Genomic DNA, 23,310 nt, shown 5'->3' on the forward strand with positions numbered 1-23,310 from the left:
CAACACAACAGCAATTCTGGAATACCCTCCTGGGTACCAGTGTTACTGATGCAATTTTAATGCCACAATCGCAAAAACCTTTGGAGTTCAAACAAATGTCATGCATGTCATCAGACATGATGATCAGCGATGATCGTACCCTCAGTTCAATGAGCCTCAGATGAAAAACTCTGGGCAGTCTGCTTTTTGTGCATTTTGTGGCACCACTTCATCAAGAACAAGACAAGATGACAAACTGTGTGAAACTGAAGTTTAATGAACAATCAACAAGTATGTCTTTCACACGGAGTCACCAACTATGCACATTTACCAATGCATTATTGCTCTTCTAGATGTTCAGATGCAATACATAGACACCATATATTCAATCAAAATAGGAATTCAAAAGTGAGCTACCCAATTTTCTATCTTCAATCACAGTTTATGAAAACATAATGGAAATAGCTGTTGCGTCTCCCTACACATTGTCTCTACTCATTGGCTTTTCAATGACAGTGATGCTAAACCCATACAAGCAGGCATTTCTGTTTGTGTTAGATTGATCTGTGTGTTCCCGTGTAAATGCTCAAAGGTCAGTCTTTAGATGGATCTATCGAAGTGAAGCGCAGTTTGATTTATATTTTCACTTGTCCTATGAGTCTATGGACATTGAGTTCTGCATTACTTTGCACATGTTTTGCTAAGAGACATCCAATAAGATCGCCAGGGTCTTGTTTACACGATTTTGGAATTACGTTTGGTCCTCTCCTTAAAATGTATCTAATCGTGATGTGACACATCTTTCAATAACTCTATATATTGATGGTTACTTCTGTCATGTACAACAGCCCAAATTATTCATACCCTGGCCAAATTTTGAGTTAAAGTAATTTTCCAATTAGGCGAATGTGTATATTTTAGCTGAGAATGAGACAAGAATGTGTGAAGACATTTAAAGAGGCATTCACAAAAATGTTCACCATATTCTATTTAACTCTACATAATTGTATAGTATTTTACAGTTGTTAGTTGCTGTAGTTGGGTATATTATGGTTTAGATTATTCTCGAAATACGGTCATAAACAATGTTAATAATGTTCCCTTGCGTCATAAAATGATGAATAAGGAATAGTCACAAAATACATTTAAGAAACACAAATTCATGTTGGCATTTTGTCCAATGGGTAAATAATTTCATCAAACCGATTTGTCTGGCCTCTAATGAAATTGTATAAAATGATGTTCGGCTTTTCTCTGTCAGAATTATTATTATTACTAATCAATACCTGCAGCAGCAGGGTTATATTGATCATATAATTCAGGATGCTGCACTGATAGTTGCATTGGGCTCTGAGGCTTGACTTTAAAGGCATCAGTAAGCTGACTGAAGACAATTCTTAATCTTTCTTTCCTGTTCATCAGAAATGAAAAATGGTCTTGGACAATGTCATAACTCTTAAATGCTAATTAACGGAATCATTATACGTGGCTTCAGTCGATGTATTGCTATGGAATAATAATTCTAGACTTTGTGAACACACATTTCATCAAGAAGGAATAACATGAATATATATTGACAATTGTTTAGTTTGCACATTACAGCGAAGCAAAGATTATTTCTATTACTAAAGACTGACAAGACAAGCGTGTGTGTTGACATAACAATATGCAAAAACCGAACAACACAAAAAACAAACACCTTCAGCTTTGCCCGAAATGTATACCCCAAACTACAAGGCAGTGGATCATTTTGTTCAGAAACATTACCATGTGACATTACTCAATGTATAGATTAACACAAAATTGGTCATAATTACTTGATTTAAACAAGCTCACTAAAAACCTTTAGCTAAACATTTGACTGCCAATGTGAGTGGTGTCTCTAATGTTACATCCCTTGAAACAGGATGTCAATCTAATAACTGATCCAACACAAGTTTTATCATCAAATAGTCAAACAGTGTGAACCAAGGTTACTTCCAAGACCAGGAGCGCAAGTCTTTCTAGTCCCTGTGTCATCTATATGCATATAACTGGCTTAAAAAGAGCAATGATACTTTTGTTGTCGCATACAGTGTTGACAAAGTGACCTTGAAATAGTAAAGTTACTTTACAGAAAACTTGACTTAGTAACTAAGTAAGCAAGTAACTGTTAATATTTTTAAAAGGAACTGTAGTTAGACTACTAATGAAACAGTAGTGCCTTAGATTACAAGTTACTTAAAATGACCGCCAATTTTGAGGAACCCGTTCCTAATTTGGAGTAATGTGCCGTCGTTCATCACTGGCAACACTGGTCGCGTAGGAGAAAAACAAAAATTGGGTACTCTCAGCAAGTTATCTGGAGACCTAAAAGAAAATAGTACCTTTTTGTACAAAAATCTTGGTGGGAACACACTTTTTTGACACAATGAATACCTGTAATGAAATAGTTATTGTGGATTTTTTGTCTTTCTAAATACACAAACCAGTGGAGTACAACAATACTTCACAAAAGTAGAATCATTGACACATTTTCAGAATATGCAACACTCAATACACAATTTACGTTTTAAAGAAATACTCTCGTGGACAGTGTCAATGTTGAGGAACATAAAAAAGAAGTTTTTGTTACAGCATCATATTATATTGTCATTCATTCACTTTAAAGGGAATCAAACCAGACATTTGCATTTCTTCATTGTCATCCAACATAAGCGTCCATTCGAGTGCATACATACCGCATATGTGCATCGACTAAATAAAGGTGCAGACCTCCTTTCCCTCACGGGTACAAAATGCAATCAAATCAAAAGAGTAGAATAGAGACAAAGTAATAATCTATATTCAGCAAGAAGAGATAGAGCAATGTACCATCAAAGTCACTGTAGTTGACACAGCACCAATTGCCTGATAACATCAGTCGCTATGCTACACACTTTTTCTTATTGTATGTTATAAGTAAATCCATCTAGTAGCTTTGATTTCACAATATTCTATAAGTAGTAGTTGGTCATTTAACACCGACTATTTCAGCTGTACACAAGGCATTGCTGGATAAAACAGATTCACTAGACAATGTACAATATTCAGTTAGAAAACATGTTTGATCATGTCGACTACAAGCCCAAGTGTAACATGAAGAACTTACTGCAAGTCATCTCACTTTGGCTGAATAGGCTTTCACCTCTGCTATGTGTAATATGGACGGCACAAGACAATGCGTTTATCCGCAAGACAAGCTGGTGCTTCCCTCTAAAAATGGCAATCCAAAACTTTTAACTTTAGGGTAGATTTGTTATATTTGCTATTAATCACAAATATGTTGTAAATAACAGCCAGGAAGATTCTCCTCACTTTGAGGCTACTCTCAAACTCATAAAAATATTACTGAAACTCACATATGCTATCCGATAGTTAAAAGTATTAGTGTGATGATCTACTAATATACCACTTGCTTATGAACTGTGTTGACAACTTGCATGCAATATAAACACATGTAAAATCACCCGCTGAACAGCTCCAGAAAAAATAGTTTGTGCTGTTGCAGCAGGTGAATATAATATTGTAATGCTACACAAGATAGAGCGCTACTACAACTGTCTTGTCTGGCAAGACGGGTCTAAAAATGTAGAAAATGACCAACTCTAACAGTTGGACCATCCTGCATGACGTGTGTGTTGTATGAAGGCCTCAGGACCAAATGTTGCAATATGAGCAGTGAATCAAAGTCAAAATATCAAACACTGGCTTTATCCTGAGTTACTACAACAGTCTGTACTAAATTCAAATACATAGGTTATCAAGTCATTAAAAAAGAGTTACATTTAATTTATTAATAAGACTAAATATCAGTTCATTTTTAATAACAGCAGAGAGATGCGGGAATTCTATTCTCCAATGCTCCAATAAGCACTTGCTTATTTAAAGAAATGAAACAAGCCTCCACCTTAAAAAGGATATTTAAAGGTGAGAAAATAAAATCACCTTCAGTAAGAAGGAACTGCGTTTTCTTCTGCCGCTCTATGATCAAGCTTTCTCCACACAGTCGAAAATCTAACTAGAGTTAGAATGTTCTGACACAATTGGGCTTAAGATGAAAAGTCCTTTTCTTCTTACCCATTTACTTGTCTTTCTCATTCTACTTTCTCTGAAAGATTAGCAGGAAGGGTAAGTGGATAGAGGAGAGAGGGTAACCCACGGAAGCTGAGTCTACTCGGCCCCTCTGTCCCTTCAGGAGAGAGCAATAAATCCCAGCTGAGCTGGTGCTGCTGCTCCGACTCTACCTCTGAGCTGCTCTGAGGGCCAGTCCACAGCCTCCGTCACAGCACATAGGCTCCGGTATGAGACAACTGACCAACAAGCCAGAAAATGGAGCTTCATCATCACAGCAGGTCGTCGTAGTCCAACATTTTCGAGTGCTGGCGGCTTTTCCAGAGGCGAAACAAGCGGAAGTTAAAGTACATCTCAATCATCTCTTTACCTAGAGAGAAAAGAAAAATCAAAACATGCCGATTAGAAAACTTTTGGGGAAGCCGACTCCATCACGGTCGAGTTGCACTTGCAAAGTAAGGTAGCATTAACAAGTTAAATATAAGATTATGGTTAATTTCATTATTTAGGTCCGACGATTATTTGTTTTCCTTGGGAGAGGTAATGGGCGGTAGTCTCAGGGGTTCCACAAAACAAAATAAAAAAAATTTCCAAGCCTAAAATATTGTTCAGAAAACACACATTCAGGTCTATTGATGAAGCTGTGAGTCTCACCTCTCAATCATGGGAAAATAAAGGATGACTGATGAGTGGCGCAGAAAGGCAACACAACACACACGCTGAGTGTTGACAGTTCACAGACGAGAATACAGAAATGGAAACATTTAAAGTAAACTTGTCAGTGCTCAAGTGAAAAATAACGTATTATACACAATATGGCGCTTTGTACACTTTGACACTCCCGAAATAGGATTTAAAAGAGGAAAGAGGAGAGGCTTGAGAAATCCTAAGATAATGACATTTTTATTGAGAGAATAATTAATAGCTGTGAAAAATGACAGATAGATGAGAGACGTGCAAGTGGCACACCAGAGTTCATGCTACTCACACTCCCTAATGCACTTTCTTCATCAATAGAAAGGCTTCCTGACACTGACTAATGACAGTGATGAAAATCCACCAGTTGGAATTGTGAGACAAATCAACACTCTCTGTATTTATTTTGAAACGGGCATTTGATGGATATTTGACTGCTTCATTGCTTGTCTAGGATGCAAATAGTTTGCTCTCTGATTGTTAAAGTCTGGCAGGGTTGAGGACCCAATGACAAGAAAGCAAGGCAAGAGTGATCTTAAAAGTATTTAAGTTCAGGAATGTAAAAAAAAGGAAATTAAGGCACGATGGACACAAAGATCGACACAGGGATGTGACAACTGACAAACCACAAGTATTATAGGTATTCCGAAACAGAGAAAAAAAATGCGGTTATTCCGAAACAGAGATAAAAATAGTGTAATAAATGGCTGTGCAGTTTACAAACTGGTCGCGTGGTGGTGTAAAATGATCTCACCCTGTGCTGACAGTTCCAGAGGGGACTTGAATTCCACAGAGGATGGTCTCATCAGCCTCTTCAAAGTCTGAATCAACTGCAAGAAGAGAGGACAGATGGAGAAGATATTTTTAAATAAAAACAAAGTGATTATGCAGGGATGGCTGTGATAGAAGAGGCTCAGCAACACTTTGGTGGTCCTCAAGCAGCATGAACTGTCGTTGTAAAGGTCATTGATCTATGCTTATGTCATCAATAGAAAGCCCTATTGCTTAGCCTACACTACATACAGTGCTGCCCTTTATTTGTCAAAAGTCACCATTTTCAAATATGACACGAGTTCATGCAGTGAAAATGAAGCGACTGAAAGTAAATATATATATATATAGTCCATTGTCACGTGTCTAACGTTGTATTTTGGAATATTTATAATTTGATAACTTTTTTCCAGCATTCCTTGTCTGCTTTTCTGTGCTTGTGTCCACCTATTAACTGCCTACTACCACACTAACCCTTCCACCCAAAACGTGACAAGCTGATTGCGTGGTTATAAGCTGCGTCATCTGAAGACAGCTCACGCTATTAATAGCGTCGACCCAGCTGAGCTTGCAGGAGCACGCACAGGCGGCAGCGACTCGATTTATCAATTATGACAGTGCTAATATCACGTCTTCATTCTGGAACATAAATACATCGTTTTCAAATTAACGTCGTACAGCTAGTTATAGTCAACAAAACAAAAAGCATGATGATGGATGTCCATGCAGGTGAGTAACTGTTTTCTTCCAAGACAATAGATTATCTTGAGCTGCTATAACGATGCTACACAGACATTAGGCAGCCAAGTGAGGAATGCATTAATATTCCTTGTTTTTATCCCAGACTGTCACCTTCCTGGAAGATGCTGCTATAAACAATTGAAACATCAATGTGTCATTTAGTGAAGGTGAACGCCTCAAGGAAAGAAAAGTTACGTCCACATTTTTTTTCATGAGCTTCTCCTTGGGCCACCTTGAAATGCAAACAACTTCATTGCTGAGGACAAATGTTGAGCATGGAGCACATTTGAACAAATACATCATTAAATTTGTCACAACAATCCGCAGCAACTTTGTCTTTGTTAGAAACAACAAGTGTTGTCATTTTGCGATTTCTTTCCCCAATGAGCAGAGGCAGCTGTGGAGCTTTTCTCCCCCGACACGATCACTCCCACTCACAGCCCGTCGGTCACACATCTAGCAAGCTAGATAATGACTTAAATAGTGCTGCTAATATACATTCATTAAAAAAAAAAACTATAATGTATGTAATAATAGTAGTAAATAAACTAAAGATATTTAGCTCCAGGAGTCTTTGCAACTTATATTTTGAGAATGAACAACTGACAGCTGTACTGCATGGATGATAAAAAATTATTTTTATTTTTACTGCATGTGATATTTTTGTTTGTCATGTTAATATGCGGTTCTTGATGGAACAAGTTGAGACACCCGTACTGTAGTGCACGATGTGTGGTAAGGTAAGCGTCTATGAGCTTCAGCCTGCTCCTTCTGGGCTCTTTTACCATGTACTGAATTTCTATATGTTGTCACGCATTTGTGTGATCAGCACCAGGTCAGCTATTTTTCTTCAACGTGCTCCTCTCGCTGTTCTTTCAGCACCATGGTCAGCACCCCTCTGCGACGCACATTTCTCTCAGCCACACCTTACCCGCTCCAGGCTTATTAACTCACTTATAAAAACCCTGCACTCTGTTCTTTTCCCAGTTTGCCTGATTCGCTGTGAAGCGATCCACCTGCTTGTTTGCCTGCTCTACGTCCTTTTCTGCGAGATCTGGGGGAATGTGTAAATAACTGTAAGGAGCACATAATTGCAAGAAAGGTCACAAAGTCCATGAAATGGGTGGGCGTCAAGGAGTCTGTTTTCTTGTCATTTCAAAGTGCAGTGTATGTGTGCGAGAGGGCTTCCTCATAGTACTCCCCTGCACGTGGGAGCCTGACAGCAGGATAAGAACAGTAACTAGGCAGCCAAGACATTAAAAGGTCATTGGTCACAAATGACACACAACACTGTACAGTTCCTAAAATAAACAAACGAACAAGCAAGCAAACAAAAAACAAATACATAATTTTCTTAAGTAAGCCTCTGGGCTATAGAGCTGAAACCAACAGCTTGCCCGATAATTGTCACACTGCTGTTCACAGCATAATGGCATTTACATAGCATGTTTGTATTAGCACTCTCAGCACACTCTGTGCATGCACACATTTGCAGCACTTTTTTTATGTTCAAAAGTGCGTGTGGAATCTCAAGTGTTAGTCACGACACAAAGACTGATTACCTTTTCTCCATTTGCACTGCCGAGAACATAGCAGCCCATGATATGGATGAGGTTGGGCTCAGGGTTCAGCTTACTCATCAGCTTGCCCAGCTGCCGCCAGAACCTACATGCAGAAGAGAGGTTACAAAATCAACAACAATCAAGAGCAGGGTCAAGAGCAGCGGGGCAATTCAGAAAAGAGAGCTTGAAAGAAGGCTGAGGAAAATTGAATCATTTTTTTATAGTAAATGCCTCAAATTTTTTTATGATTGATGCAATTGCATGATGAGTGATGCAATAAAGATTATTGTATTAATGTTGCAAAACACTTAACTGTTTATTTTCCTATTCTTTCAGATTTTTAACATATTTCTTTAAGCACAATACTCAGGTCAAGTGTATTTAAAATATATAGAACATTTATTTTTGGATGTAAGATGATGTATAGTATACATTTATATAAAATATATCTAAATGCTCAAATGCTTACTGGATCATATCCTCCTCTTTTCCTACTTTGGCGAAGGTAGCCACTTTATTCTTCAGTAGATACAGATGACCGGGTCCTCCCTGGGGAAGGATTCATTTTAAGTCATGACACAGGGCAACCATCTTTGTTGCGACACAAAAAGTGGTATGGAATATACATATTCTTTGTTTTGCTACCATTCAAAATGTCTGACAGTGGAAAACAAACACAAAACAGAGGACTGCATATCTTCAGATGGAGCTTTTTATAACTCGTTATGCTCATAAATAGCAGGAGCCAAAAAGTTATTTTTAACATTAATAGTAAGTGTCAAAATTAAACCAGCAGTACTTTTAAGATTATCACGCAAATATACCTTTTTGACAGTGCAAAGATAACTGAAACCTGAAAAAAACCCAGTATATTTATACCTAAATAACATGTATAGTGGAACAATCATCTGTCATGGCTGCCCGGTACAATACGATGACTAAGTAAACAACACTGTATGTCACGTATGCCCCAATAATGTCACGACATTCCTAAAATCTTGCCCATCCTGTCACTCACTTGGCAGAAAATGAGCATGTTCCAAATTTTGCAGCCTTTTCTGTAGGCGGTCAGCTTCTTCTTGATCTCCTCTGAGTGTCATAGTGTGAATGAGAGAAAGCAAAAGAGAGAGGTGTTACTTTTCATCACTCAAATGATGAAACACATATGTTGTTTGTCCCTTGACAGTATCATGTCAACTAATGAATCATTTCGGTGCCTCAAAAAGTGGAAATATGGCACCTTGTCCTTCCCATCTTTATACAGCAGTGTGCCTGGTGTTAAAACTGCAAAGGACGTCAAACTCACCAAGGATGTCGTCAAATGTAGCGTGCTCGTGGTCCTGAAAATTGGAGAGCAGGCATTGTTTCACCACATTGAGCAGAGAAGTACAATGAAAGATGTCGTTTTAATAAAACGCCACCACCGATAACAACAATATTTAATTTAATGAGTGTGTGGCCTGTTACGAATTAATTAGCAGTAAAGCATTTTGAATAAATCAACTTTCGGCCTATATTCCAATCCCCAAGAAGATGGACTTTATTGATCTATCCTTTATCCATCATTGTATTGTATCTTTTGTAAATGAATGAATAATGACAAGCTCATGCTCTATATGCCCCCGCATTATAAATAATACATGTATGTATTCATGGAAAAAAAAAGATCATTTAAATCACACAAGTCCCAACAGCTTTGTTTGAATGCTATAAACTGCTATGCTATAATGCCATGAATTTCCAAGGCATATTTCACATTGGAAAAAAAATTCACGGTGCACTACTTAGCAAAAAAATTCGCAAAAAGTGATTTTACTAGTTAATTGTGCACCTTCTGGCATCGAGTAGAAACTCATTTGACTGACATAGATACAGGAACAAAATACATTTTTATTAAAATCTTTGTCAAAGTAATTGACAAAAATTGCTAATTTCCTGTGGCATCATGCTGTGTCTAATATTTTGCCTTTTTTTTGTCAGTTTGCCCCTCAGTACTCGTTTCTCCAAATACCCTTAGAAAGAAATGAGCATCATTGCCAGCTTCAGTAGAGTCTAGTTTGGACTAACAAATGAACTATGGCGCTATGATAAAGTTGGATGATTTTTTTTTTGTTTTCACAAGGTTCAAAATACTTACCGTATTTTCCGGACTATAAGGCACAACTTCAATGAATGGCCCATTTTAAAACTTTGTCCTTATATAAGGCGCACCGGACTATAAGGCGCACCATTAATGCATCATGTCAGATTTTTAATCCAAATCAAATCATTCTCCATTTTATCTTTTTTATTGCAACTTCAGACGCAACGAATTACTTTATAATCATGAAATAATGATCCATAGTCTTTTTGATTCATGATTCATAGTCTTCAGCGGGCCACTTATGATTGATTTCATGACACTATGCTTCGGGCCAATTTAAATTTAGGAATTTGGTCCATATGTAAGGCGCACTGGACTATAAGGCGCACTGTCGGCTTTGGAGAAGATTTTAGGTTTTTAGGTCCGCCTTATAGTCCGGAAAATATGGTAGAACCATTGAGTCTGAAATATAAACTTGAAGCACATTGACTTAAAGGCGGGTCTGTCACACTTTTACTAAGTTGTACTCACATAAAGAATTGGAATGATGGAAGGGTCATCCCTACGAATAATGTTTGGAATATACTCAGCCTTTGGAACCTTGGAGGATATCAGCTGTGGGAGGCAAATAAACATGCAGAGAGCGACATATAAGAATGTAATGTTATATTACTATATCCAAATCATATTCCTACAATCACAACATTGGTGACGAGTGAATTATGATCCTCACAATGATTTTAGGTGGGACAAAGTCATCTCCTTCACAGGCTACTCTCTCCATTTCTCTTTCATCCCCCCAGTCAACATCCTCATCCAACCCTTCATTGAGGGTCCCCGATGAGGTCTGGAGATCACCACCTGGCTCAGACACACAGGAACAAAAGGGTGAGATGAAAGGAGAACACAAACGGGATTAAAGAGAATGTGCGCCATTTAAAAGTGCTGCACCTGTCATTTTATTTAAGAATAATGGGGGCGGGAGCTCACAAAAAACCTCCCTAATGACGCAAGACTGTTGCAAGCATCTACAATACAAATGAACCAGATAGAATAAACATTGAAATACAAGATCAAACGAGCAGTCAATGCAATTATGAAAATAAGGTTAGCATAGTTTCTCAGCGGGCGATTGTCAGGGTTTATTATTAGACATGATATTTAAAACTATCCTGACAAGATCTTACGAGTGAGCTGCATGGATTTTCAGCCTTCGTTTTTCTACCATCTCCATACATATGCATTTTAAGTAAGTGCCCCAATCTTGTTTGTGTAAGCACATTTTCATCGTCCTTGTGGAATATTTGAATAGATTCTTCTTGTGTTTGCAAGCATTATAGAAAAAGTGTTGTCTTTGTGTGTCCACGGGCAAGAGTGATGGAGAGGCTTGCTGACTCACTGTCTCTGGAGTCATGCAGTGAGTCAGGCTTGACAGGGGTGGGATCACTCCATGAGCGGCTGAAGCTCTTGGCTCTGCGATCGGCAAAGGCTGAGGATTACAAGAGAAAGTCCGTTACTTACAACTCACGTGTACTTTTACACTCAGCACAGTGAGCCCTAAAGAAATCAGATGTCCTATCCAGCAAAATCTTTTGCAGTGATTCAAGGAGGAACAAAATTGTTCCTGATGGGTATGTGTCTTGAGTGTTTTCAGCTAATGTTGTTATATCTAATTTTCTGCTATAAATCTGTGGCAATAGTAGGATAATACAAAACACATCATTGGTTAAAAAGTGAATATTTGGTCGTGACTTTAGTCTTTGGTAAGTTAATTGTGTGCTGGAGTGCTGCCAAGATACTGCGAGACCACTGCGAGGTTATCACAGCATGGAAGTTATAGATGCAATAGCACATGCTGTATCTATGACAAGTACTGACACGTATTGTACTTGGTCTCTCACAGTCAAGTTTCATTATAGTATTTCATTTTACCATACCATCTCTATCTCAGATGGGAAATTCATTGCACAAAATATTATAATGTTACTAGAGACAAAGGGACATAAAGCACCTATGTAAAAAAGTTTGGAATCTGGGAAGAGAAAATTCATCTGAGCATGTGGACAGCATTCGAAATATACACAAAGTTGTTCAAATGGAGAATTGACAGTGATGCAGACGTGCTAACAACTACAGAGTTGTGCTGTCTCGGGCCTCAATCGATGTTAAAAAATGTTTCTAACCAAACTAAGATGACTGAAATACCAGGCTGGCATTTTCCATATTCAGTGGAGGCAAAATAAAAGGGGTTGTCAATGATTGGCGGAAATTAGCTATTTGCAGTTGGGCTGAATCCCTTTACTCCAAAAACATAAAACTGTACATACCGTAATTTTCGGACTATAAGTCGCACCGGAGTATAAATCGCACCAGCCATAAAATGCCCAAAAAAGTGAAAAAAAAACATATATATGTATATAAGTCGCTCCTGAGTATAAGTCGCCCCCCCCACCCAAACTATGAAAAAAAACGCGATTTATAGTCCGAAAATTACGGTAATCTAAATTACATATAATATTTGACACATATTCACTTACTCTGGACCTTCATCCTTCGGCTTCCCACCATCCTAAGATGTTTGCGGAAGTTTCTATCATGTTTCGGAACAGAAAAACACAACAGATGTCAGTATATCAGTGAAAAAAGTCCAGTAAAATCTTTTGAACACGCAGATGAACACACCATGCAACTGTTGTTGGGTCTACAAAAGTGAGTGCCAATAGTGTACATAGTAGCATGGATCAACCCACAATGAAAAAGACCACACACAACTACATTCAATTACACCACAAGTACTGAAACATCTAGCCAATACACTTACACAAACTAAAAAACACAAATTTGTCCAAAATAAATCTCAGTATGGTAATGAATTAAGATTCAGGTGAGGACTAGTCAAGATCAAACTCTATTAAACTAATGCAGTAAGTCTCAAGATCTATGCTCATGCCCAAGTAGAGTCAAATGTTGGGATTATAGTCAACAATAAGGTCCAATCAAAAAATTCTCCCCGTATGTGTGCGTGTGAGTGTGCGTGTATGTGTGCGTGTGAGTGTGCGTGTATGTGTGCTTGTGTGTGGAAATTTGGTGTTTTTCTATTTGTGCTTTACTGGGTGTGCACCTGCACACTGAAGTACAGTAATCCCTCGTTTATCGCGGATAAAAAAACACCCGCGATAAGTGAAATCCGTGAAGTACGGTCAACAACAAGAAGTACTGGGCAGGCTAACGAGTTAGCGGAAAGATGCTAATTCGCGATCGTGCATCGGACACGCGAAAACGGACTTCTAAAGGAATGTAAACGATCATTTGGAGCAATACTACATTGTCTTAAAGGTGAGATACATGTTTCCTCAATTTAGAAGTTTTATTTTGACTTTTAAATTGTTTTTCAATTTGGAAAAAAAATCCGCGATGAAGCCGCGATAAACAAAGCGCGAAGTAGCGAGGGATCACTGTATCTGATTGCAACCATGCTGTGTTTTTATTTTTTCCCCTCCATTAAAGGCAATACTTGAACCAGATAAAAACTACTTGAGAAGAAAGAAATGGACCAGAGGCTCTGCCTTAAGAGGGGTATAAGTGGAACAATGTAGAGCCTGAAAATGTTTTTTTATTCATCATGACTTGGCTGAAAGTGATTGTTCAGTGTTATGCAAGTTAAACAATGACACATGTATGTTCAATCATGACATTTCGCTGTATTTTTGAGTTACTATTTGGGAAATGAATGGGAGATTTTGCAACTGCTGAAATCATTTCCAGTAAATTTGCATCTGTAGGTTTTCAGAAGATGTAGTTCATTACACAAATGCCAGAAACATGAAATAAATCCCAATATTGTCCTTTTCAGAATGAGATGACATCTGACAATAACCACATATCAGTCAGAGTAATAACAATTTCAAAGCTCTGAAAGATGGAGAAAATTAAAACGAGCCATGGTACACATGCTGTTTATTGACATCCTTGCTACTCGTGAGACGTGATGACATGCATTCCAGTGAGGGTTGCATTCTTGCACGGACAAAGACTGATGGATAGTCGAACATAAGCTAATTATGTTGAAATGCAATTGCATGACCATAAAAAAACAATTCACCCAGACCTTTTGAAACTAAACTCATCCTGATGTTGCCACCCAAATGAAATTTTAATATATTTTTTCCATTCTTAGACAGACGTGCTGCTATATAGTCAAAGGCACTTCATGCCAGTGCTGATTGCGGGAGGCGTGAATGTGAAGCCTAAAATAGAGGCATGAGTCAGAGGAGAGGAAGATCTATCAGTCAGCAAACACTTTTTACTGAGTGACAAGAGCTTTTAAAATCACTTCACTCCCACACAATGAGTTTGGAGTCAAATTCATGCCAATGTGTCTACTGTGACCTTTGCAAAAAAAAAAAAACTAGTCTTTTATATTCACGCATATATAATTTGTTAAGCTGAATGAGATGCACCTCGCTGATAAAAACACAGTAATTTGAAGTCTGGCTAGGCACTCGTATGCAAACGTACGCACACGTACGCACACGTACACACACACACGCACACACACACACACACAAGCGCACTCTTTTTCTCTCGACAGGTTGAATAAATTGAAACAGAACTCCCTGACATATGACATGTGACATACTCTCAAACAAACTTGTTTTTGTTCATACACAGACAGGCATTGCCCCAACAGGATGCGATACAAAGTGAAAATACAGAGCTACTTTAGCCCAGTGCTTCTCAATTATTTTCTGTTACGCCCCCCCCTAGCAAGAAGAAAACTATTCGCGCCCCCCCTCCCCACCGTGACTATCCTAACTTGTCTTGTAAGTCGTAAAATGTTGCACTGTCGCAAACGTGACAGAAGTAACAATGAGAGCGCCACTGCCCCCTGCTGTAGTAAACGCGCAATTACACTTTATTCTAGTACTGCCAAAAAAAAAGCCTGTTCCCCAGGGTCACACGCGCCCCCCCAGGAATACCACCGCGCCCCCCAAGGGGGGCGCGCCCCACTATTTGAGAAGCACTGCTTTAGCCACAGTTGTCAAGGTCAAACCTTAAATGGGAAAGCTGGCCATAGCTGCATCAGCTATGGACAGTTAGGTAATAATCATCCATCCATTCATCCATTTTCTATGCCGCTTTTCCCCACGCGGGTCGCGGGCATGTTGGAGCCTATCCCAGCAGTCATCGGGCACTAGGCGAGGGGACACCCTGAACTGGTTGCCAGCCAATCGCAAGGCACCCAACCATCCGCACTCGCAGTCACACCTACGGGCAATTTGGAGTTCTTAATATGCCTACCAAGCATGTTTTTGGGATGTAGGGGGAAACCGTAGTGCCCGGGCAAAACCCACGCGGGCACAAGGTGGGTAATAATCATGTCTTGATTATTTGACTTCAAATCTCCATTTTGTAGTATACAAAGACAAAAACTACAACAAGAATGACATAGTGGTAGTTGTCTACCTTGAAGGTAGAGCAGGAATAAATAAAAGCAGCCCATTTATAATTTTCAAATACAATTATGTCATACATAGAGCGATTCTGCTTTCTCAGATCTCCATTAATGTGCTATTGTGCAATGCAACCCTACCTTAAAATACTAGTATCTCTTTTCATGCTTTCATACTGAAAACACATCTATTCCATCCTTGCTATGATGATGATAATGATGATGACAATAATTATTATTATTGTTATTGTTATTATTATTATTATTATTATTATTATTATTATTATGTTTTGCAGACATTGAATCATATACGTATATGCAAAGATTCACCGGGACTACCTTGTGTGTGAATTCCAGTCTAACTCATGAGCTCCAAAGACAAAACAACTGTTGTGATGCCATAAACTACACATGTTTTGTTGCTACTCCTTGCTACACATTTGATGAAAATTCCAGCAACACAATTAATCCTTAGTAATTATAGTCAGTATAATACCAGCGACAAATGTGAACTAGTTCCTGCAATTAGTTCTCCATGGCAAAGTAAATACCTTCTTAGTTTTGATATCGATGTAAATATGGTGGCTGAATCTGAAAGGTTCAACTCTGTGTTTGAGCATGATTCATGTCAGTAATTTTTGCCTCACGACTTTTGTTGGGTCCTTAATTGTTAAGTATTAATGCTCAAATATATATACATTGCTTCTGATATCTGACCCAGTATGTTTGAGGGAGCTGTGAAAAGAAAGTCACACTACATTATGCATTTCCATTCTTTAGGTCAGGTCTTCCAAGACTGCTGCAGCTCATCACATATCAATTTTAAGAACTTCCAGGTTTTTTTTCTTTTAATAGTATTTTGAAATGAATCTTGGTGAGCAATGGATGGGTAGATACTCAACTAGAGGGCAAATGTGTGGAGTACATTGAGTGAAAATTGCAGCACTGAATCAGTTATGTTATGTGTTAAAAAAAAGGAAAATGTGCTCCTGCTATATTTATGTTTTCATCTACTGTTTAAACTAATGTGGGGAAAACTTAATAAAACAAGCACTGTAATTTCCAGATTATAAACACAAGCTTTGAACCCTGTGCTTTATAGTTTAGAGTGGTTTATCTATGGATTTTTCATAATTGCGTTGTATACATCAAAACAGGATTTTCCCTTAATTTTAGCTGGTGCGGCTTATATTTAGGTGCATCTTACATTTTGGAAATTATGATAAATATTTTTTCTCTTTAAACCTGGTGTGACAGGTGGTACATTAAAGCAGCATGGAAAACGTTTTCCTTCAAGGATAGAGGAAATTAATATTTCATAGGCAATCTGATGATTTTGTTGCTGTGCGACAGGGTTGCTGTTAACGGACGGTTTAGCTTTAGACAGGACAGGACAGGAAAGCCAGGACATGGTACCTCTCGATCACGGTGGCTGCATCCTGCTCTCTTTTCCGTCTCTTTTTCTCAGCAATGCCCCGGAAAGCCCTGCCAGAATGTCAAAGTGTTAAGCTGGTGCGAGGGGGAGAAGGGTTCGGTAGGGCAAATTTGGTTTTGATGTGATCTGACCCATATTAGTGACCTGACCCATATCAGTGAGTTTAAGGGGTTAAAATATGAGCAAAGATTGAAGAACGCTTTTAAGAGCAAAATGAGTGATTTTAGGTTCAGTCAAGATAAATGAAGTATTTAGAGTTATTCATGGAAGGCACAGGTTATTGCAGGATACAGCACGAAAACACACGTGCGCACACACAAACACGCACACGCACACACAATGTAGCAAAGAGACACGCGTTTATAATTAAGATATTTCAAATGTGCCTTATCAAAAGTTTAATACCAAGGGGACTGCTTATGAGTATTTGACAGTAGACCATATGTGTCAAACTCAAGGCCCGGGGGCCAAATACGGCCCACCACATCATTTTATGTGGCCCGCAAAGACAAATTTTGCATCGACTTTGTGTCATTACAAAATTTACAAATTGTCTTCACTTTTTAAAAAGAGATATTGCTAGGAATTTTTATTACCATGCATCTTTATCATCAGTTTTTACCAGTCTTTCAAAACTAGTTGTTCATCAGTTTGTTGTGTAGCTTTTATTGTATATAATATTAGGTGTTGACATTCATAATGGCCCTCCAAGGGAAACTATGACTACAATGCAGCCCGCGACACAAATGAGTTTGACATCCCTGCAGTAGACTGAAGGAGTCTGAGTTCATTTAAGACTTGATTAACCCTAACCATTTCAATGACTGTCGAACTTAGTCAATGAGCCCTGTCAGTCTATTCTAAAGGGGAAAACAATGGCTCTGACATAATGTGTGTCAAATATCAAGTCATATCCTGCAGTTAGGTTTTGGATGTTCATTGAACATCCAAAACCTATGAACTTCATAGCCACCAAACTACTAGGGAAGGACAAGAAACGAATGTCTGTACAGTGAACATTATCACTGCCCAGCCTGATTAGAAAATTGGCACCATATTATTACTGGAATAGTTTCAAGATTAATCACGTTGGGTTTTTCATATTCTATTTGCGTATGAAACATCCCCCAATCCTATTTTACAATGTTGTATGGTGACAATGTTTTCTTTCAAATAAGCAAAAATATGCGCTGACCATTACATTTCATGCGTCATACTGTAGGACTGAGTATATACTAAACTAGGTCGTCTATTACCATCACTGGGGTATTTCTTGATTTGTATTGTAAAGAGAGAATTTAAAAAAATGGTTTAGTTTGTTGCTTTATGTTCCATTCATGCACCTTCGACCAAGTTGGTAATACTCAGTCCAGTAAATGTGGTTATTGAGGGCACAATAAATTGAATAACTTGGGGTGAATGTGGAAAACATGCAGAAGAAGGTTCAAGGTGTTGCTCGACTTGACGAGAAACAAAAAAGAAGCCAAATATGAAGAGTGTGGGTGGGTGAAGAAATTACTCACGATATTCTACAGTCGTGATTTGGAATGCCGCCACAGAGAAAGAAGACAAGATAGAAGATAAGTTAGCAGCATGGCCAGCCAAGTCATAAATAGGCATCGGTTGAATTGCATCACATAACAGCTCATAGGGGAAGTCACGTATTGTGGAGAACAGGAGTGGTTATTGCAGTGCATACTTGAGCTGTCATATAGGATACCAAAGGTTCAAATTACCCAAATTATATGTGATCATTATGTCAATAACAGGATATAAAAATAATCGATCATTTAAAACTGCAGAATTTACTGGGGAATTTTATTGTGGGCAGCCTAAGGTAATAATCATTTTGTTTAAACAGCATCTAGATAGGGCAAACCCGTGAATGGATCATCTTGACGAAGAAAAAGTGCTCACTAACACAAATTGTCACCTAATCGATTATATTTTTTAAATATACTATGGCGATGGAACAGTACAGAACGTGGATTTAATTATGATCTGGAAACTGGTTTTATTTACCGCCAGAACTTGATAGAGAATTACACACCTTTAAGGAGAAGAAATGTAGAAATGTTGTACTTACGCTTGCATGGTGGTAGTTGCTGTCTGAAAGCTCAACATGTTTTCTTTTGGGAACCAGCTATTGGAATTATCTTCTGTAATCACAAAAAATAGGAAGCTGAACATGTTTTCTTTTGGGAACCGGCTATAGGAATTATCTTCAGTCATCACAAAAAATAGAATATAGAACAGTCAAAATAAGTTTCACTGAAGTGCATAAGGCTCTTAAACGAATTAAGCATTTTTTTCTGTATTGGTTACGATATATAATACAGTAATCGCTCGTTTATCGCAGATAATTGGTTCCAAGACCACCCGCGACAGGTGAAAATCCATGTCACCCTCTCATTTTTAACATTTAACATAATTTTGTGTATCAATAAATGTACGTATATGAAACCATATAAGTGCACATGTTATCATTAGAACATTAACAAATAGTTTCAAACATGTAAATACTATATTAATAGTAGAAATGACATACACAAAATAATGTATAAATAATATAAATATAATACGTGTGTGTGGGGGGGGTGCGTGTGTGTGCGTGTAACATATGTAGCTGTAGCTAAAGTATACATACTGTAAATATGTTTTCAGAACTCTTTTAGTATTATAATAATATTATTATAATATAATATTTTATTATATATATACTTTATTATAACAAGGTACAAGTGTACATACTGTAAATATGTTTTTAGAACTCTTATTATGATAAGAGGCGGCTCGGTGGAGCACTTGGGTAGCACGTCCGCCTCACAGTTAGGAGGGTGCGGGTTCGATTCCACCTCCGGCCTTCCCTGTGTGGAGTTTGCATGTTCTCCCCGGGCCCGCGTGGGTTTTCTCCGGGCACTCCGGTTTCCTCCCACATCCCAAAAACATGCTTGGTAGGCCGATTGAACACTCCAAATTGTCCCTAGGTGTGTGTGCGAGTGCAAATGGTTGTTTGTCTCTGTGTGCCCTGCGATTGGCTGGCAACCGGTTCAGGGTGTCCCCCGCCTACTGCCCGATGACGGCTGGGATAGGCTCCAGCACGCCCGCGACCCCAGTGGGGACTAAGCGGTACAGAAACTGGATGGATGGATGGATATTATGATAAGAATGTTTTTATAACAAGGTACAATACTGTAAATGTGTTTTTAGAACGCTTATTATTATAACAACTTTTTTTCATAACAGTACAAGTGTACATACTGCAATTGTGTGGGCAATCCCTGCCTTCTGCTGGCGTGCGGGCAACTTTCGTGCCAATTTAGAATTTCTTTTAGTATTTTTATTTGGGAATAAATCCGCAATGTACTGAAGACGCGATAAATGAACCCCGATATAGCGAAGGATTACTGTATAACATTCCAATTACCTTTGCCAAGGACACATTTAAAGCAAGTTACCTATATTGTGATATACTGTTGTGAAAATGTAATACTGTAATCCATCCATTCATCCATCCATCCATCCATCCATCCATCCATCCATCCATCCATCCATCCATCCATCCATCCATCCATCCATCCATCCATCCATCACCAGTCAGTCACAAAGTACTGTCTTAATGTGAATTGAAAAAAAAAAAGTTTCTGCAAGTATTTATAAGTAATACAGTGAATATTAATTTTGCAAGTCAATTTAGATTGAGCACCCCTAAATTTTCTTCCAGTGCTTTGAAATTTTTAAGTCAGGTGCCCCAGTAAAAATGTTAGTCTGGAACCCTGCATCTGCGTTTCTAATCCTAAATCAACTCGGACATCAGGTTCCCCGTGATAACAAACAGAATACCGTTTTTTTCCGTGTATAGTGCGCCCCCATGTATAATACGCACCCTAAAAATGGCATGCTGATGCTGGAAAAAAGCCTGTACCCATGTATAATACGCACCCAATTTTTATGATTTTTTTTTATGATTTTTTTATTTTATTTTTTTTTAAGTCCCAATGATCGTCACACACGCAGGGAGGCAATGGGTCCCATTTTTATAGTCTTTGGTCTTAACTAGGCTGGATGTAATTTTTTTTGTTGGCGTTGATTTCTCCGACTGCCCATAAACGCACCACCGTGCGCGCACGGGAAAGAGGCGTGCGGACGTGAAAAAGGCAGCTCTGTATGGGAGAGACGTTGAAGAGGAATAAAAACACCCTTGGAAACCAAAACTTGGTGATTTCAAGTTTCATTTCGAGGGACATTTGTCACGTCTCGTCCCCAGTTTTGCTATGTGTCTAGGTTTCTGTTCGCGTCGCCCCTCTCTTCCTGTGTCACCTCAATCGATGTAACGTGTTTTGTATTTAAGTCCTGTCTGCCCCTCGCTCACCGTCGGATCATTGCATGTGTTACTGTCATGATGTCTGTTTGCTTTCTGTTCCTGTCTTTGGTAATGTCACCCTGTCTTTTTGTTCCACGACTTTGTCGGTCAGTCCTGTTGTTGGTTATGTTTTCTAAAAAAAAAAAAAAAAAAGAAATTAAAAAAAAAAAAAAAAAATTAAAAAATTTTTGTACCCATGTATAATGCGCACCCCAGATTTTAGGACAATAAATTCGTTAGATTTTGCGCACTATACACGGAAAAAAACGGTAAGTCGTATTGAAAAATGCTGGATGGATGACTATCATTTTTGAGCAATCATGACTGTAAAGATGCATTACCCTTGTCATCAGTAGATGTTCTATCCTCACTGTACATCCTCTCTAGTTTCTTAAGGTGCTTCCTCCCATTCCGTGGTGAGGTATCCAGGTCCAGGGAGCGCTGGCTTTGACATGGGGCACGAATGCAGGTCGCACAATCTGGAGTGCTGTCATCTTTTGAACCTCCCTTCCTCAAGCCCCAGTCTCGGATGTTACTCGCACTGTCAGAGCTCTGCAGTGATTGAGATGATGACAAAGGGCCTCCCTGATTCTGGTGGGCATGGTAATGGTTACTGCGGTGATGACTACTACGGTAATGGCTACCACGGGCAGATGATCTCTGGTCAGTGCAAGACGAGTTGTGGCATTGCGTGTGGGAAAGTGGATCTTCCTTGCTGCTCTTCAGCACCTCCAATTCCAGGCTTTCCTCACTGCCTCGGCCCAGAGTCATCACTACCTCTTTTGTGATTGTGTACACCCTAGCTGGCTTCACTGTCACACAACCCTCTGAGTCTTTGGTGCTTGGTGGGTTCTCTGTGGAGAGGCTCCGCTCAGCAGAGAGTCTACGTTTAGAAGGTCCGTGAGCTTTGACTGTGTAGGATTGAGGTTGGGCTTGTATCTGGGCACTACAATTGGACTGACCAGTCTTGCTTGATTTAGCTATTGGCAAAGAGTCGCTCTGAAGTGGCAGATTGTTGTTCTGCAAGTGACTGATGTCTGGAGAGTCACAGCTATGGCCAGGGATGGTGTCAGATAACAGCTGATCTACAAACAACATGAAACAGGAAAGTCAGTGAATGTGATTGCATATAAATTGAGACTATAAACATAAAATTCAAATTATACTGTTAACTACAAAGAACAACTGAAGAATGGGATTCTACTGTCCTGACTACAAACTCAACATGGAAGACGATACGGAATATGTTCTACAATATAACAGATTTCAACCTTGCAAATACAAGATTTAGTAATTGGTAAAATTAGGTCAGTGATGTTGGATGAGAAGTCTTGGCTTCATTAAAAGTTGCACAAATGGTCACATTTTAAAGTACAAGTGACCATCCAAAGTTGGAAAACAAAATATGTTAATTTATGTCAGCAACATGGTCAAATGACCTCACCTACCTGCTCTGTTGCGGTGTTCTGAATTGGGATTGGACACGTATTCTCCAAACGCTCTGGCTGCGCTGTTAAGACACAATAAGTAGAGAACATAACATTATCTGTCAAAACCCAAGTTTAGTTTTTTTTAACACCATCACACTCTAAAGAAGGGAATCCCTTTCAGCTTGAAGATTGACCTGGGGAAACAGATGAGGGACTCCTAGCACATTTCAACAATATCGCTGTAGCCAGACAGGGTTCAAAACCCCTGATTATGCTGGAATTTACGGTGCAATGAGAAGAGTGGATTGAGGAAGCCAATGAAAGTTGACATGCAGGACTTTGTCTCTACACAATCCTTGGCCAATTGACCATTACAGGGAGAAACAAGCAGAGGGTAATTAAATCTGTGAGTAAAGCTCACAGTAAACCAGAGATAGGCTGTGCAGACCCATGGGTTAGTACTGGGACACAAGTCGGGCCCTGATCACCCACGTTCAGGTGCCAGTGTCTGATGTCGCAAGACCTGAAACACTCAATGATATACGTATCCATCCATATATTATATTATATTATATTATATTATATTATATTATATTATATTATATTATATTATATTATATTATATTATATTATATTATATTATATTATATTATATTATATTATATTATATTATATTATATTATATTATATTATACGCGTCCATTGC

General features: G+C 38.7%; 1 protein-coding gene across 1 annotated transcript in view; it reads right to left on the reverse strand.

Moving 5' to 3' along the window:
• Window positions 1-282: 282 nt before the first annotated feature.
• nsmfb (NMDA receptor synaptonuclear signaling and neuronal migration factor b) overlaps window positions 283-23,310 on the reverse strand; it is a 36,406-nt gene continuing 13,378 nt past the window's right edge. The window contains exons 2-16 of the mRNA XM_061279875.1: window positions 22,623-22,684; window positions 21,516-22,259; window positions 18,898-18,970; window positions 18,335-18,340; window positions 16,793-16,861; window positions 12,462-12,514; window positions 11,324-11,413; window positions 10,658-10,785; window positions 10,456-10,539; window positions 9,148-9,181; window positions 8,860-8,930; window positions 8,311-8,390; window positions 7,842-7,944; window positions 5,522-5,597; window positions 283-4,441 (exon numbers count right to left, since the gene is read on the reverse strand). Of these exons, the coding sequence (XP_061135859.1) occupies window positions 4,344-4,441; window positions 5,522-5,597; window positions 7,842-7,944; window positions 8,311-8,390; window positions 8,860-8,930; window positions 9,148-9,181; window positions 10,456-10,539; window positions 10,658-10,785; window positions 11,324-11,413; window positions 12,462-12,514; window positions 16,793-16,861; window positions 18,335-18,340; window positions 18,898-18,970; window positions 21,516-22,259; window positions 22,623-22,684 (1,771 nt within the window). The 3' untranslated portion in view covers window positions 283-4,343. The remainder of the gene's footprint in view (window positions 4,442-5,521; window positions 5,598-7,841; window positions 7,945-8,310; window positions 8,391-8,859; window positions 8,931-9,147; window positions 9,182-10,455; window positions 10,540-10,657; window positions 10,786-11,323; window positions 11,414-12,461; window positions 12,515-16,792; window positions 16,862-18,334; window positions 18,341-18,897; window positions 18,971-21,515; window positions 22,260-22,622; window positions 22,685-23,310) is intronic.

This window comes from Syngnathus typhle, linkage group LG5 (genome assembly GCF_033458585.1).
Source record: "Syngnathus typhle isolate RoL2023-S1 ecotype Sweden linkage group LG5, RoL_Styp_1.0, whole genome shotgun sequence".
Lineage (NCBI taxonomy): Eukaryota > Metazoa > Chordata > Actinopteri > Syngnathiformes > Syngnathidae > Syngnathus > Syngnathus typhle.